The following is a 16,017-nucleotide window of genomic DNA, read 5'->3' as shown; positions in this document are numbered from 1 at the left end:
AGCAGGGATTATTAGAACTAGATTACATCATGGTAGATTAGATTATTAATCTAACGACAGTCAGTCAAGTACATGTTGCTGGAATATGAACCAGAGCAGAACTCATCTGGGAACCATTACCAGTGAAACAAAAGGCAACAGGGCTTTGTTATGTCTAGAAAGTTTAAAATCACAGATCAGTCTAAGGTAGGCCCTGTGTACAACCTTTAAAATTCAACTGGTAAGATTTAAGGGGGGGGAAATAGGTTCTGACCTGCAATCGCAAAGGCTCCAAGTCCAAAGTCCCTATTCACCAACTAATAAAGTAGTGTGTGTGTAGTGTACACTTTTTCCTACGTTATCAGGACCAAATTGTCCTGACAAGGAAGGAAAACAAGAAACATTTTGAAAAGTCCTGAATTTGTTAAAATGCTATTTCAGGCTTAAGGGTTAAGCTTATGGAAAACAGGATTTCCATTGAATTTATACTCCCAAAAAGTCCTGAAAACAAATCTGTGTGTTTGTCAGGTTTTCCGTTAGCCGGTAATAGACGGCTTTTGGCCGTTAAAAAGGCGATAAATAAAATTGCCACCGGCCAGGAGAATAAAAAAAATCTCACTGCAAAATATTGCTTTTTAGCCTCTTCATTGAAGGAAACACACTTTTTGCTTATCGGTCTATGGGTAAATTTGCATAATGTAGTGGCATAGTGCTTTTTTCTGTCAGACAGCGCTTTTACAAGCCAATCATTGTGCAACAATTCTAAATGCAATCGTGTGTTAAAAATAGTTTTTGGGACCACGATTAAAACCAGCAAGTATTTCTTAAATTTTTCCGACTGATAATTGAAGCACCTTCCCCATTCAAATCTGGTTCAGGTTATTAATCAACCTACCAGGGTGTTTACAAACACTACAGGAACAAGATCATCCACATGTATCGATCAAATTTTTACTAATACTGTAGAACTTTGTTCTAAAGCTGTATCCGTACTCATTGGATGCAGTGGTGCCATTGGATGCAGTGGTGCCATTGGATGCAGTGGTGCCATTGGATGCAGTGGTGACATTGGATGCAGTGGTGCCATTGGATGCAGTGGTGCCATTGGATGCAGTGGTCACATTGGATGCAGTGGTCACATTGGATGCAGTGGTCCCATTGGATGCAGTGGTGCCATTGGATGCAGGATGCAGTGGTGCCATTGGATGCAGTGGTGCCATTGGATGCAGTGGTGCCATTGGATGCAGTGGTGCCATTGGATGCAGTGGTCCCATTGGATGCAGTGGTGCCATTGGATGCAGTGGTGCCATTGGATGCAGTGGTCCCATTGGATGCAGTGGCTAAATCCAGGAAAGGCAAAATTCCAAAAGCTGGGCCTAAAATTGTGTAAGAGATCATACAAAATATTTTGCTGTGGATGATGTTAAAAATATGTATTGGTCTGATGTGATTAATAAGGAGCATCCAGACGCTGCACTTGATGAATTTATGAAATTGCTTCTTCCAATTATTGATAAACATGCACCTGTTAAGAAACTGACTGTTAGAACTGATAAGGCTCCATGGATTGATGAGGAATTGAAAAACTGTACGGTTGAAAGAGACGGGGCAAAAGGAGTGGCTAATAAGACTGGCTGCACATCTGACTGGCTGACTTACTGCAAGTTGAGAAATTGTGACTAAACTCAACAAAAATAAGTGTTAGATTTCAGTGCAGCCTTTGATATTATTGACCATAATCTTTTCAACCTCTGCCATATCGTGGATTCAGAGCTATCCATCTAATAGAACAGAAGGTTTTCTTTAATGGAAGCTTCTTGAATGTCAAACATGTACAGTGTGGTGTACCGCAGGGCAGCTCTCTAGGCCCTCTACTCTTTTCTATTTTTACCAATGACCTGCTATTGGTATTAAACAAAGCCTGTGTGTCCATGTATGCTGATGATTCAACCATATACGCATCAGCAACCACAGCTAATGAAGTCACTGAAACCCTTAACAAATAGTTGCAGTCTGTTTAAGAATGGGTGACCAGTAATAAACTAGTCCTGAACATCTTTAAAACTAAGAGCATTGTATTTGGAACAAATCATTCCTTAAGTTTTAGAATCTGATAATGAATAATGTGGCTGTTGGGCCAGTTGAGGAGACTAAATTACTTGCTTTTACCTTCGGATTGTAAACGGTCATGGTCAAAACATATAGATTCAATGGTTGTAAAGATGGGGAGAGGTCTGTCCGTAATAAAGAGATGCTCTGCTTTTTTGACACCACACTCCACAAAGCAAGTCCTGCAGTCTCTAGTTTTATCTTATCTTGATTATTGTCCAGTCGAGTGCTGCAAAGAAAGACCTAGTTAACCTGCAGCTGGCCCAGAACCAAGCGGCACGTCTTGCTCTTCATTGTAATCAGAGGGCTGATATTAATACTATGCATGCCAGTCTCTCTTGGCTAAGAGTTGAGGAAAGACTGACTGCATGACTTCTTGTTTTTATAAAAAACATGAATGTGTTGGAAACTCCAAATTATTTCCATAGTCAACTTACACTCAGCTCTGACACACACACTTACCCCACCAGACATGCCACCAGGGGTCTTTTCACAGTCCCCAGGTCCAGAACAAATTCAAGGAAACATATAGTATTATACAGAGCAATGAGTGCATGGAACTCCCTTCCATTTTATATAGCGCAAGTGAACAGCAAATATGGTTTCAAAAAACAAATAAAGCACAATAAATCACAGCACAACGCCTCTCCCCCATGTGACCTACTTGTTGTGTGCATGTACTGACATGTATGTGTAACTGATAGATGCTCACACACACTACATGTTAATGTTTTAAAATGTATGTAATTAAAGTATTTTGTCTGTAATGTATTTTTCGTTGTGTCGGACCCCAGTCAGACTGTCATTGGCGTCGGCTAATGGGATCCAAATAAATAAAATAAAAAGCAAAAAGGAATGGAAGGCTTCATCAGCGCGTCACAAACCACTTTGCAACGAGATGTAAGCAGTATGCATTTTGAAAACATAGCTACTTAAATTGCTTGAACCCTTAACATTTCCCTACATATTATGAGGCATGACCTTGCTTCAAAGTAGCTTTGGCAGAATCCGACCATATCCGTGGGAAGCAATCATTTTATAACCAGTAGCCTCTCTCTCTCATGTTCTACTTTCCTTCATTGTCCGGTAGCCAAATGCACATTTGCACGTATCCTTCTGCCTTGTGCGCATTGTTGCTATGCATTGTTGCTATGCATTGAACAGTCTTTTTTGCGAACAGTGACTGAGTTATATCATTAGCCTAAATGACTATCCAATTTAATCATCACATTATGAATGGTAGGTTATCTGACATAAAACTGCAAATGTTATGATGCATGGAATGCTTTATTATAAAAGGTGTATTTTATGGTGAAACTTGAAACTCATGCGCCGCCTATTAGACTTGGCCGGTATATCGTATATCAAATAAAATAAATGATTATTGGTCACATACACGAGTTTAGCAGATGTTATTGCGGGTGAAGCGAAATGCTTGTGTTCCTAGCGCCGACAGTGCAGTAATATCTAACAATTTCACAACATATACCCAATACACACAAATCTAAGTTAAGGAATGGAATTAAGAATATATAAATAAATATATGGACGAGCAATGTCTGAGCCCCGTAGACGAAGATACAGTAGAATAGTTTAGAATACAGTTTATACATATGGGATGAGTAATGCAAGACACGTACACATTATTTAAAAGTGACTAGTGTTCCATTTAAGTGGCCAGTGATTTCTTGTCGATGTCTATAGGCGGCAGCCTCTAATGTGCTAGTGATGGCTATTTAACAGTCTGATGGCCTTGAGATAGAAGCTGTTGTTCAGTCTCTCGGTCCCAGCTTTGATGCACCTGTACTGACCTCGCCTTCTGGATGATAGCGGGGTGAACAGGCAGTGACTCGGGTGGTTGTTGTCCTTGATTATCTTTTTGGCCTTCCTGTGACATTGGATGCTGTAGGTGTCCTGGAGGGCGGGTAGTTTGCCCCCGGTAATGCATTGTGCAGACCGCACCACCCCCTGGAGAGCCCTGCGGTTACCAGGCGGTGATACAGCCCGACAGGATGTTCTCAATTGTACATCTGTAAAAGTTTGAGGGTTTTAGGTGCCAAACCAAATTTCTTCAGCCTCCTGAGGTTGAAGAGGCACTGTTGCGCCTTCTTCCTGTAGGCGGTCTCGTCATTGTTGGTAATCAAGCCTACTACTGTTGTATCGTCTGCAACCTTGATGATTGAGTTGGAGGAGTGCTTGGGCACGCAGTCATGGGAGTACAGGAGTGGGCTGAGCACCCACCCTTGTGGGGCCCCTGTGTTGAGGATCAGCGAAGTGGAGGTGTTGTTTCCTACCTTCACCACCTGGGGGCAGCCCGTCAGGAAGTCCAGGACCCAGTTGCACAGGGCGGGGTTCAGACCCAGGGCCTCGAGCTTAATGATGAGCTTGGAGGGTACTATGGTGTTGAATGCTGAGCTATAGTCAATGAACAGCATTCTTACATAGGTATTCCTCTGTAAGAATGCCCTCCAGATGGGATAGGGCAGTGTGATGGCGATTGCATCGTCTGTGGATCTATTGGGGCGGTAAGCAAATTGAAGTGGGTCTAGGGTGACAGGTAAGGTAGAGGTGATATGATCCTTGACAAGTCTCTCAAAGCACTTCATGATGACAGAAGTGAATGCTACGGGGCAATAGTCATTTAGTTAAGTTACCTTTGCTTTCTTGGGTACAGGAACAATGGTGGCCATCTTGAAGCATGTGGGGACAACAGACTGGGATAGGGAGAGATTGAATATGTCCGTAAACACACCAGCCAGCATGTCTGCGCATGCTCTGAGGACCCGGCTAGGGATGCCGTCTGGGCCGGCAGCCTTGACGGTTAACACGCTTAAATGTCTTACTCAGGTCGGCCACGGAGGAGAGCCCACAGTCCTTGGTAGCGGGCTGCATCGGTGGCACTGTATTATTCTTAAAGCGGGCGAAGGTGGTGTTTAGGCTTGTCCGGAAGCAAGACTTCGGTGTCCGCGACGTGACTGGTTTTCCTTTTGTAGTCTGTGATTGTCTGTAGACCCTGCCACATACGTCTCGTGTCTGAGCCGTTGAATTGCGACTCCACTGTCGTCTCTATACTGACGTTTTGCCTGTTTGATTGCCTTGCGGAGTGAGTAGCTACACTGTTTGTTGTATTCTGCCATATTCCCAGTCACCTTGCCATGGTTGAATGCGGTGGTTCGCGCTTTCAGTTTAGCACGAATGCTGCCATCTATCCACGGTTTCTGGTTGGTTTGGGTAGGTTTTAGTTGTCAGTGGGTAAAACATCTCCTGTACACTTCCTGATAAACTCAGTCACCGTTTCAATATATTAGTCTATATTATTCTCGGAAGCTACCCGGAACATTTCCCAGTCCGCATGATCAAAACAATCTTGAAGCGTGGATTCCAAATTGGTCAGACCAGCGTTGAATAGTCCTTAGCACGGGTACCTCCTGGTTGAATTTCTGCCTATAGGAAGGGAGGAGCAAAATTGAGTCGTGGTCAGATTTGCTGAAAGGAGGGCGGGGGAGGGCCGTGGTATCGTGGTATCGGCTTGAGGGGGGATATACACGGCCGTGACTATAACCAAAGAGAATTCCTCTTGGGAGATAATACGGTCGGCATTTGATTGTGAGGTATTCTAGGTTCGGGATATGTTTGCAAGAAATGCATTTCACTGTACTTGTGCATGTGACATTAAAACTAGATTTTTCCATACCGTCAATAACGTTGAATCAATTTATTTGAAGTTTTTCCAATACATTTGAATATTTGTAGCTATTTAAGTGAATACCTGAAGTCAACTTGTGCAATACATTAGGAGATAAAGCAGATCATCTTATTTCACTTGTCACATTATTTTACATTATGAAGCTTACTTAGTTCCCCAGCTCAGCTGAGCCAGCCTCGTGTTGATTTGTAAATAGCACTACAGTAGAAAACGGGAGCAGCTGTGTGTTGACAGGAGTCGCGTTTTATATTGAAAGTCAGTGTTTTTTTTTTACTTCAGTGATCAGGGACGTGCAACTATAGTTTTCCTTCACATAAAATACATTAGCGCAACACATTCAACATAAAATAGCTTCCTTTTCATCAGATGACAAACAGAAGTGCGACGCTATTCGGCTGGCAGCCACACAAGTAAATGAGCTTACAACGAAAAAGCAAAAACTATATTTTCTAATGTTTAGGCCAATCATAGAAAGAATGTAGCCAGCTACATTTTCTAATATTTAGCTTAAAGTTCATCTACATTTTACCAGAGAACAATAGGCTGGCTACACCCGGAACAGTACCAGAGAAAAGATCTGTTTACAAAACACAGCAAGATATTTCTTACGAGTTTTATCTTTTTTTCCTGCGTGAAAAACTCAGAATTATGCGTTAACACGACCCCTAGTTTAACTTGCCATCTCAGTAAGTGGCTGAATTAATAAGGTGACGGGGCATCATATTGTGCTAGCTTTCTGCCGTGTTTGAGAAGGCAAAGCCCTGTGGATGAGTTATTTGAACAGCTGCCATCTTGATTTCCTTCCGTTTTCTCTCCTCTTCGTTCTCAGCCCGTCTGCTCCTCTTCTCTGAGCCTGTTGCCCTAGCGACTCCAGACACACGCTGCTGGAGAGCCAGTACTACACGCTGCTGGAGAGCCAGTACTACACGCTGCTGGAGAGCCGGTACTACACGCGTCAAAACTTTGTTCATTTGCACAATGTCGCTCGTTCACATTCCCCTGTAATTTGTCCAAACTCACCAAAAAGGACATTCGGTAGCTCTTACCTATATATGTATAACTTTATGAGCTGGATTGCCTGTCTTTGCATTTTGTTTATTTTCAATTGCACTCATTAGCATATTTTTTTAGCAAATTCGCAATTACTTGTGCTAATTTTGTTAGCATTCTGGTAATAAACGCCCAAAGCACTTCTTTGCATTTTCTGGCGCCTTCTTGTGTATTAAAACTGTAATACCGTAAATCCCGGGGCGAGAGAAGGACGGTATGAAAATCTGGATACCGCTCAACCTTTCCACCTAGGCATAGGCTAGGGATTTCGCTGTTCGTTACTCGTCTTGTTGGCTAAGGAAAAGTAAATGTGGACATTTATTCTAACATCGTGAAAGTAGCGCGGTAAGGACACGCGGCATTGCATACTCGACATGGACGTTCTGTTCATATGAATGACCATCATCTAAAATGTGATTTCTATCATTCTGAGCACCGTGGGTGGAAGCCCTAATCAGGTTACGCACTCAACGCATTGGGTCCAGTACATTTGTCAAATGTCCGGTAAATTAAAATGCTGCCGGTCAAAATGTCCGGCGCCACATGTTCCTAACGGAAACCCTGGTGTGTGTGTGTGTGTGTATTTGTTAGTGTTACTCACCAGTTTGATGGCCACATATTCATTAGTGTACAGGTTCTTCCCCAGACGAAGCTCTCCAAAGTTCCCACAGCCGATCTTCTTCCCGACCCGGAAGTTAGGGCCCACCATGAGCACCCCAGAGTTGCTCCCCGAGCTGCGACTGCCATGCCCCGACCGGCTCCCTCCAGTCTTCGACATCCTCTTCCCTTCCTCTGCCTCCCCCTTTCCTCCTCCTCTCTTGTCAAAGTCCATAAGCTTGTGGTACCCCGGCTTCTCCACGATTACTCCACTGCCATGCAGTCCTCAGAGCCGACAAAACTTCCACCAGACCGGAAGGGTCGTGGAGGGGAACAGAGCACCTCACACTGAGCAGGGCTAGTCCTGAAAGTGTGTCTGCATATCATTTATATTTAGCCTATGGACCTATGGCTGATGCTTACTAATTAAGCCAGCAATAGTGAGAGTAAAGATCTGGTGAACCGGTCTGGTACGGGTCTTCACGATCTCTCCTCTCCTGGTGGTCTGGGTTTGGCAAGCTCTCCCTCTTCTCCAATCACCAGCAACAAAGCTGCATCTCAACCCAGAACTGGAATCGCAGGCTCACACAAACAAAGAAGACACTCCCAGCTAAAGGAAGAGAGAAAGACTCTCCCAGCTAAAGGAAGGGAGATGCTCCTGGCTGTGTGGTTGATGTGGGCGTTGTCCTCCAGCGCCCACTCCTGGTGAGGTTGTGAAGGTGCAGTCATTCCCAGCGGTCTGATAGGCCTGGTGGAGCGGTGGTCCGAGAAATCTGATTGGACCTCTGACTGGACTGAGACAGGCAGGCTAACAAAGCAGCTCTACCTCTCACTGAAGAACACCTGGCGAAAGAGACGAGAGAACGTTAGCCAACCATTTCAAATCAGGGGATACTGAATTCATCTATAGGTTGGCACGCACGCACACAATGTAGCTAAATATAGGCTAACAACGTTATAATTCTTCAAGCATGTGACAACATAGTTTACCTATTTGCTTATGGTCTTGCCTACGCCTAGCGAACAGTTTTTTAAATTATATGAGAAAAAAAAAAATTCAAATTTATTTTGAATGGCAAGCCAGACAAAATTAAACTGGCCTATTTATATCATGAATATGAATTCGGAGGACAGAAATGATTAAATATTAAAACATTAGACCGATCACTAAAAGCTTCAGTCATACAAAAAATTATACTTCAATCCAAACTGGTTCTCTAGCAAATTAGTAAAATTGTCTCACCCAATGTTCAAGAATGGCCTTTTTCCATTTATTCAGATTACAACCTCTCACTTAGTTATTTGAAAAGGAAATAATCTCCCAAATATCACTATTTCTAAAACAAGGCATAGAAAGTTGGTTGCAATTTCAATTTAATCCTCCAGAAACGACAGAACAAATAATGCAACAAATATTGTGGTTAAATTCAAATATACTAATTGACAAAAAAAAACTTTATTTTTTGACAAAATGTTTAAAAAAGGTATAATCTTCGTAAATGATATCATCGGTAGGACTGGTGGAGTTATGACGCACATGCAGCTAACAAAAACATGGAAATGTCTGCTCTACCCCAAATTACAACCAAATAATTGCAGCCTTACCGCAAAAATGGAAGAGGAAAGTGGAAGGGGGAGAAAGTAAGGAACTTGTCTGTCTGCATTAAAGAACATAATTGGTTAAGGAAAATTGTGATATATAAAAAAGTATACCAGTTTCATTTAAGGACCAAAGGATTGACAGCCGTCCCATATAGATTGCAAAATAGTTGGGAAGAGATTTTTGACGTACCGATTCCATGGCATAGTGTTTATGAACTGATACGCAAAACGACACCGGATTCAAAACTTTGAATCTTTCAATTTAAATTATTATATAAAATTCTTGCTACCAATAGAATGTTATTTATATGGGGGATACAATCTTCCCAGCTCTGCAGATTTTGCTGTGAAGAGACAGAATCATTTGTTTTGGTTCTGTCCATTTGTAGCTTGTTTTTGGACACAGGTCCAGGAATGGCTAAAGGATTGCAATATTTACCTGGAGCTAACCCTGCAGATAGCATTACTGGGTGATCTGAAAAGTCATAGTCAATCGATCAATAATATAATACTTTTAGCCCAAAAAAATATTTTCAATTTACAATATGTAGAAACAATGAGAATAGAAAGGTTCAGAACTTTTGTAAAACATCACAGTACAGTTGAAAAATATATGGCAAATAGAAATCCAATATGGATGGTGTTAAGAGATAGATGGGAGGTGTTGAATGGAGCTGAAGGTTGGGACTAATAACAACTAATAACAAGATAACTAATGTAAAGCATACTGTGTCCATAATAAGTATATAGGTTGTAGGTTGGGAGCTTTTGTGAAAGAGCACAGTTAGAAAGATATGGCATATAGAAGCAAACCGGATGGAGATCATGAAAATGATCGGAGAGGTTGAGAGTAGAAGAAGTTGAGGAGAAAAAACAAACAAAATATAATTATTGTAAAATTGACTGTGTCCATAAAATGTATATAGTAAGTATAAGCTGGAAGTAGAGGCCTAAGCATTGTTGTTCACTAGTTTACTCCAATTAGGGAAAGGGGTGGTGGGGTTGGAAAAAGTAATAAAGGGAAATATATATATTTTTTAAAGGATATATATATATATATATATAAAACATGGGGTATTGGAAGTGAGACTCTTGAGTGGCGCAGTGGTCTAAGGCACTGCATCGCAGTGCTAACTGTGCCACTAGAGATCCTGGTTCGATTCCAGGCTCTGTCGCAGCCGGCCGCGACCGGGAGACTCATGGGCGGCGCACAATTGGCCCAGCGTCGTCCAGGGTAGGGGAGGGAATGGCCGGCAGGGATGTAGCTCAGTTGATAGAGCATGGCGTTTGCAACGCCAGGGTTGTGGGTTAGATTCCCACGGGGGGCCAGTATAAAAAATAAATAAAAAATAATATCTATTCACTAACTGTAAGTCGCTCTGGATAAGAGCGTCTGCTAAATGACTAAAATGTAAATGTAAAGTGATGCAAACATGTACATTGATGGAAGTTACAATCTATCTGCAATATTAAGCTGATCTACCCCCTAAAAAGAAAAAAAAGAAGTGCTGTATTCTTCCAGTCCACATTTATCTGAATCAAGCCTAACTTCACCAACATCCAGTTGTGTCCCAAATGGCCCCCATTCCCTATGAGCTCTGGTCTAAAGTAGCGCTCTATATAGGGAGCCCCCATTCCCTATGAGCTCTGGTCTAAAGTAGCGCTCTATATAGGGAGCCCCCATTCCCTATGAGCTCTAGTCTAAAGTAGCGCTCTATATAGGGAGCCCCCATTCCCTATGAGCTCTGGTCTAAAGTAGCGCTCTATATAGGGAGCCCCCATTCCCTATGAGTCCTGGTCTAAAGTAGCGCTCTATATAGGGAGCCCCCATTCCCTATGAGCTCTGGTCTAACGTAGCACTCTATATAGGGAGCCCCCATTCCCTATGAGTCCTGGTCTAAAGTAGTGCTCTATATAGGGACTAGGGTGCTATTCTCTGGTCTAAAGTAGTGCTCTATATAGGGAGCCCCCATTCCCTATGAGCTCTGGTCTAAAGTAGCGCTCTATATAGGGAGCCCCCATTCCCTATGAGCTCTGGTCTAAAGTAGTGCACTATATAGGGAGCCCCCATTCCCTATGAGCTCTGGTCTAAAGTAGTGCACTATATAGGGACTAGGGTGCCATTTGGGAGACACCCCACGAAAGAGCAACACAGGCCGTCTTCCAGACACAGACCTGTGATTTCTACAAACTGTTCTCAGAGCCCAAGCATGAACTAAACAACTAGAGTCTGAGGTGAACAAACGACCAAAGAACAGAAATCACTAGAACAGGCCTAGTTGTCTCTTAATACCAAGCACAGCAGTAAAATACCAATGCCAACACAAACCCTTGACTGGGAAGTAAAAAAAACAACCCTGCAAAACATTAACCAAGAACCAAATTTACCTGATTAGTTAGTTAATTAGTTCCTAATTCTTCAAGAAATGTATAATCCAGGACAAAGAGAGCAGAGTAGAAGTCTTGCATGTCGAAAGACCCCAGCACATCTTCAGTATGAGCTTTATGGCATTTATTGTAGCTACCTGCTGAGGGTCTGACTGACGGAGTTAGAAACCAGAGCCCTTCTCATCCTACAGTTTCCCCTATATACCGCCACAAAACATTTTCGGGATGGTAAAACGTTTAGTGTAAACTTAAAACAACTAAAACCAGACATAAAGTATGTATAAAAGATAATGGAGCTATATTTTTTTTAAATAAGATCATCTTTGAGAACTAACTATCACCAGAATAAAGACTAGAGAGAGTCTTTATTCTAAAATTTCAAAAATGTAAAATGGCAAGGGACCCCAATTGATTTTGTTATGTTTGAGTCAGATAGCACAAGACAGGGCTCAGACAGGGGTCAGACAGGGGTCGGCTACAGGGATGCTGGTCCGTGTTGACTCCAATGCTTCACACAGTTGTGTCAAGTTGGCTGGATGTCCTTTGGGAGGTGGACGATTCTTGACACACTCAAACCGGTGCGCCTGGCACCTACTACCATACCCGATTCAAAGGCACTTAAATCAAATATGTTTGGTCACATACACATATTTAGTAGGTCACCACCACCAGACTCACTGCCAACTAAAGGCCGCTATGATGACTGCCCTAGAATGACTTGCAATGTCTGTGCACACACACACACCTCAGCACACACACACACCTTAGCACACACACACACCTTAGCACACACACACACCTTAGCACACACACACACCTTAGCACACACACACACCTCAGCACACACACACACCTCAGCACACACACACACCTCAGCACACACACACACCTCAGCACACACACACACCTCAGCACACACACACACCTCAGCACACACACACACCTCAGCACACACACACACACCTCAGCACACACACACAGTAAAACTATACAACAGGAGGATGATTTGATCTGTACAGTCCAGGTATTATTAGAAAATGTATGCAGGCCAGATATCTAGAGGGGTTGTGTCTCTGGTTAAAGTGACAGACCCTTCATCTAAGATTAGACTCCAGCTCTCCATCTCACAGAAGACTGGAGAAGGGGCTACCGCCACAGAAAACAGAGCCTTTTGGTAGGCAGTTGTGTTCCAGGTCCACAGACTGTCAGATCTTTACAATGAGAGGAAAAAGTATACTATATTTCTTAAAACTGCATTGTTGGTTAAGGGCTTGTAAGTAAGCATTTCACTGTAAGAATGTGCGCATGTGGCAAATAAAATTTGATTTGACAGAGAGAGGAACAAGTCCTTCATATAACCTCATACATCTGATCGGTTGAGACGGACTTAGTAGCAGGGTTGGAGTCAATTCCAGTCAATTCAGGAAGTACACTGAAATTCCTGTTCCAATTCTGTTCATTAGGAACATTTGAAATTGGGTTTACTTCCTGAAGTTATTGGAATTTAAGTGGAATTGACCCCAACCCTGCAGAGTAGAATCATCACAAGACCACAGTATGACTGAAATGCAGACCCTCCACGTGCAGCTGATTTGTGGTGTGCATCAAAGCCACTAATTGTGACATCCACATCCAGCCTAATTCTAGAGAAGTATGTGGTTACTTCATCTCTAGCTTTCACTTTGTTTCGCTGTGTTGATGACAAAATGTCAGACTGTTTAGGTGTCGCTTGTGATTAGGGCTGGGATGATACCAGTATCGTGATACTCATTAGTATCGTGGCAAGGAAACAAAACACGAAGCAGAGTTAACTTCTTTGGGAAAACAGCCCTAATGTTGGAAACAAACGTCATTATGTTGGCATCCAGAAGCACATTTATTTCCCAAGCTACAGCACCCAATATTTTACACACAGTTTTTCAAATAGTTTTTTTCTGCTTTGTGTTTTCATTTTTGCCATGGGAAAAATATTGTTTTACTGGTATGTCACAGCCCTACTTGACACTGTTGGTCTCACATAATAACAAAACGAGAGTACTGCCAGAGGAATCCATTGTCTTCACTAAACCTCTAAAATGTAATATCTAGGTGGTCCCAGGATTAAGACTGCTTAGTAATTAGACTTTAGTAATAATAATAATAATAATAATAATAATGCCATTTAGCAGACGCTTTTATCCAAAGCGACTTACAGTCATGCGTGCATACATTTTTGTGTATGGGTGGTCCCGGGGATCGAACCCACTACTCTGGCGTTACAAGCGCCGTGCTCTACCAGCTGAGCTACAGAGGACCAAGCGCCGTGCTCTACCAGCTGAGCTACAGAGGACCAAGCGCCGTGCTCTACCAGCTGAGCTCCAGAGGACCACAGCGCCGTGCTCTACCAGCTGAGCTCCAGAGGACCACAGCGCCGTGCTCTACCAGCTGAGCTACAGAGGACCAAGCACCGTGCTCTACCAGCTGAGCTACAGAGGACCAAGCGCCGTGCTCTACCAGCTGAGCTCCAGAGGACCAAGCGCCGTGCTCTACCAGCTGAGCTACAGAGGACCAAGCGCCGTGCTCTACCAGCTGAGCTACAGAGGACCAGTACTACAGAGGATTAGTACTACTGCCAGTGCGGTAACAGCAAAAACAAGGCGTTTGGTTTAGAGTGTGACAAGGGCAACCCCGGGGGGGGGGGGATTCTAGGAGAACATTGTGATGTTAGCACGCCTACCTACAGCTTTGAAACTACAGTAGCTAGCTAGTTTGCAAGTAGGAATATACATACTCCTAACACAGACAGCAACCAAACAAGTAGCTATTGACAAGCTCAATACTACGCAGATTCGCTTGATTTTCAGTAGTTTGCATCTAGGTAGCTGGAAATAAACTCTTACTGTAAAAGGTTTGGGTCATAATAGGCAAGTTAGCTAGCTAGCGATCGAGTTAGGCCCAAGATAACTAAATAGTGCCTGGATAAGTAGCGTAGTTACTTAAAAATGATTGTGTGATCTGCGTATCTGTTTGGCATGACCGATTAACCATTGTATTAAATTAGTTATTAAAACCTGACTATTCATTTTTAATTATCCAGCTAGTTTATCATCATTTATGGATATTTTTACAGTTTCAACGAGCTAATCACGGGGGATTAGCTAGCTAGGCCTGAAACATTTCACCTGCTCTACATATCGTTAAAGTTATGTTTCCTAACGAAAGCTAGCTAAGTCAGCTAGCCGCCATCCTGTCCTGGCATTGTCGTCGTAGTTGACAATGGATATATAAAAACAGCTATAACGTTAGCATTATAAAAGCGAAAATAAAAATTATAAAATGTAGCTACGGTTTTGCATAGCAAGTTCACGTTAACACGCTAACTGGTGTCGCAGCTAAGTTAGTTAGCCACCTAACGTTAGCTTAAGTTAGCTGTGACAGGCAGATTCACCGTTGGTTAACTAATGTTAGCAAGCTCTTGCTACGTCAACCAACTAACTTAGTTAGCTAGTTACCTGCATGGGATGCCTAGTTAGTTAGATAGCCAAGCTATCAAAATGCAATTATAGTAATATGTACATTTGGCTTTGCTAACTTGCTAATTGGCCTAATGTTACCTACGGTAGATATCACAGGAAGTTAGCTAGCATGTGAGCTCGTTAGTAACTAGCAGTTGATTTGTCGCTGTGGCCTAGCGAGGCAACTTTTGTACGATAAAATGTAGTTGGTAAATGAAGGTGTAAATAATAAAAAATACAGTTATGTTTACAAATGAGCAACAACATGAAAGAATTTACATTTCCCAAGTACTAAAAACATTAGGACAACTCCTTCAACCGTTGTTACTGTCGAGAATGATGCACATTTCTTTCAACACAATTTTTTGGCAAAACAAACCACGAACGAAGGGACTAAAAGCGTTTACCGTTTCCTGTTCTGTTTTTAAGATACGGAAATTCCAAACGCATCGTTTGTTAATGTAATTTTCTTCATGTTCCTCCTCTCTCTCTCTCTCTCCTCGGCTTCGTCTACTGCCAGTCAGTCAGGCAACAAACGGAACAGCCCATTTTGCTCCAGCTGTGCTGCTCATCACCTTCTTCTTCTGTGGATTTTATATGGCGGTTGGCAACCAACTTTAAGGTGCATTACCGCCACCAACTGGACTGGAGTGTGGACCAGAGACAGTGAAGGTCTAAATCCTACCCAATAATCTCGTCTCCTTTAGGAAACGGAATACATAATTAAATACTATATCTCCTGAAGATTTCCCCAGCAGTTCACTTAATCCTGGCTTTTCAACCCCGTTACTACTCAAATCTAATAACAGTCGCTCCCTTTCTCTCAGATATTTCTGGCACTGAAATAGAACACGTTTTCCGCGGTCTCCAGGTGTCTTTCCTTACTCTCCCTGTTCCACAACTCTTGCCACTTATTTTTAACCACTGTTCTTATTAATCCTTTGGCTTCTGCTTTACAATTCCATCTCAACATTAGGATGTTTAAGAGCCTGCTTGGCGATAATATACACTTCCTCTATTCCCACATGAGTTGGTACCCAGAGGAACAAATCAAATCAAATGTTATTTGTCACATACATGTGTTTAGCAGAT

The 16,017-nt window shown here is 42.6% G+C and overlaps 1 protein-coding gene across 1 annotated transcript in view; it reads right to left on the bottom strand.

Moving 5' to 3' along the window:
• Positions 1 to 15,428, bottom strand: part of LOC311146194 (E3 ubiquitin-protein ligase RING2-like) — a 135,283-nt gene extending 119,855 nt beyond the window's left edge. Inside the window, exons 1-2 of the mRNA XM_084182695.1 lie at positions 15,333 to 15,428; positions 7,446 to 8,284 (exon numbers count right to left, since the gene is read on the bottom strand). Coding sequence (XP_084038821.1) covers positions 7,446 to 7,676 — 231 coding nt within the window. The 5' untranslated portion in view covers positions 7,677 to 8,284; positions 15,333 to 15,428. The remainder of the gene's footprint in view (positions 1 to 7,445; positions 8,285 to 15,332) is intronic.
• Between the last annotated feature and the right edge of the window lie 589 nt (positions 15,429 to 16,017).

The sequence above is a fragment of the Coregonus lavaretus genome, assembly GCF_964263955.1.
Source record: "Coregonus lavaretus genome assembly, chromosome: 19".
NCBI lineage: Eukaryota > Metazoa > Chordata > Actinopteri > Salmoniformes > Salmonidae > Coregonus > Coregonus lavaretus.
This window is presented reverse-complemented; position numbering and strand designations above follow the sequence as displayed.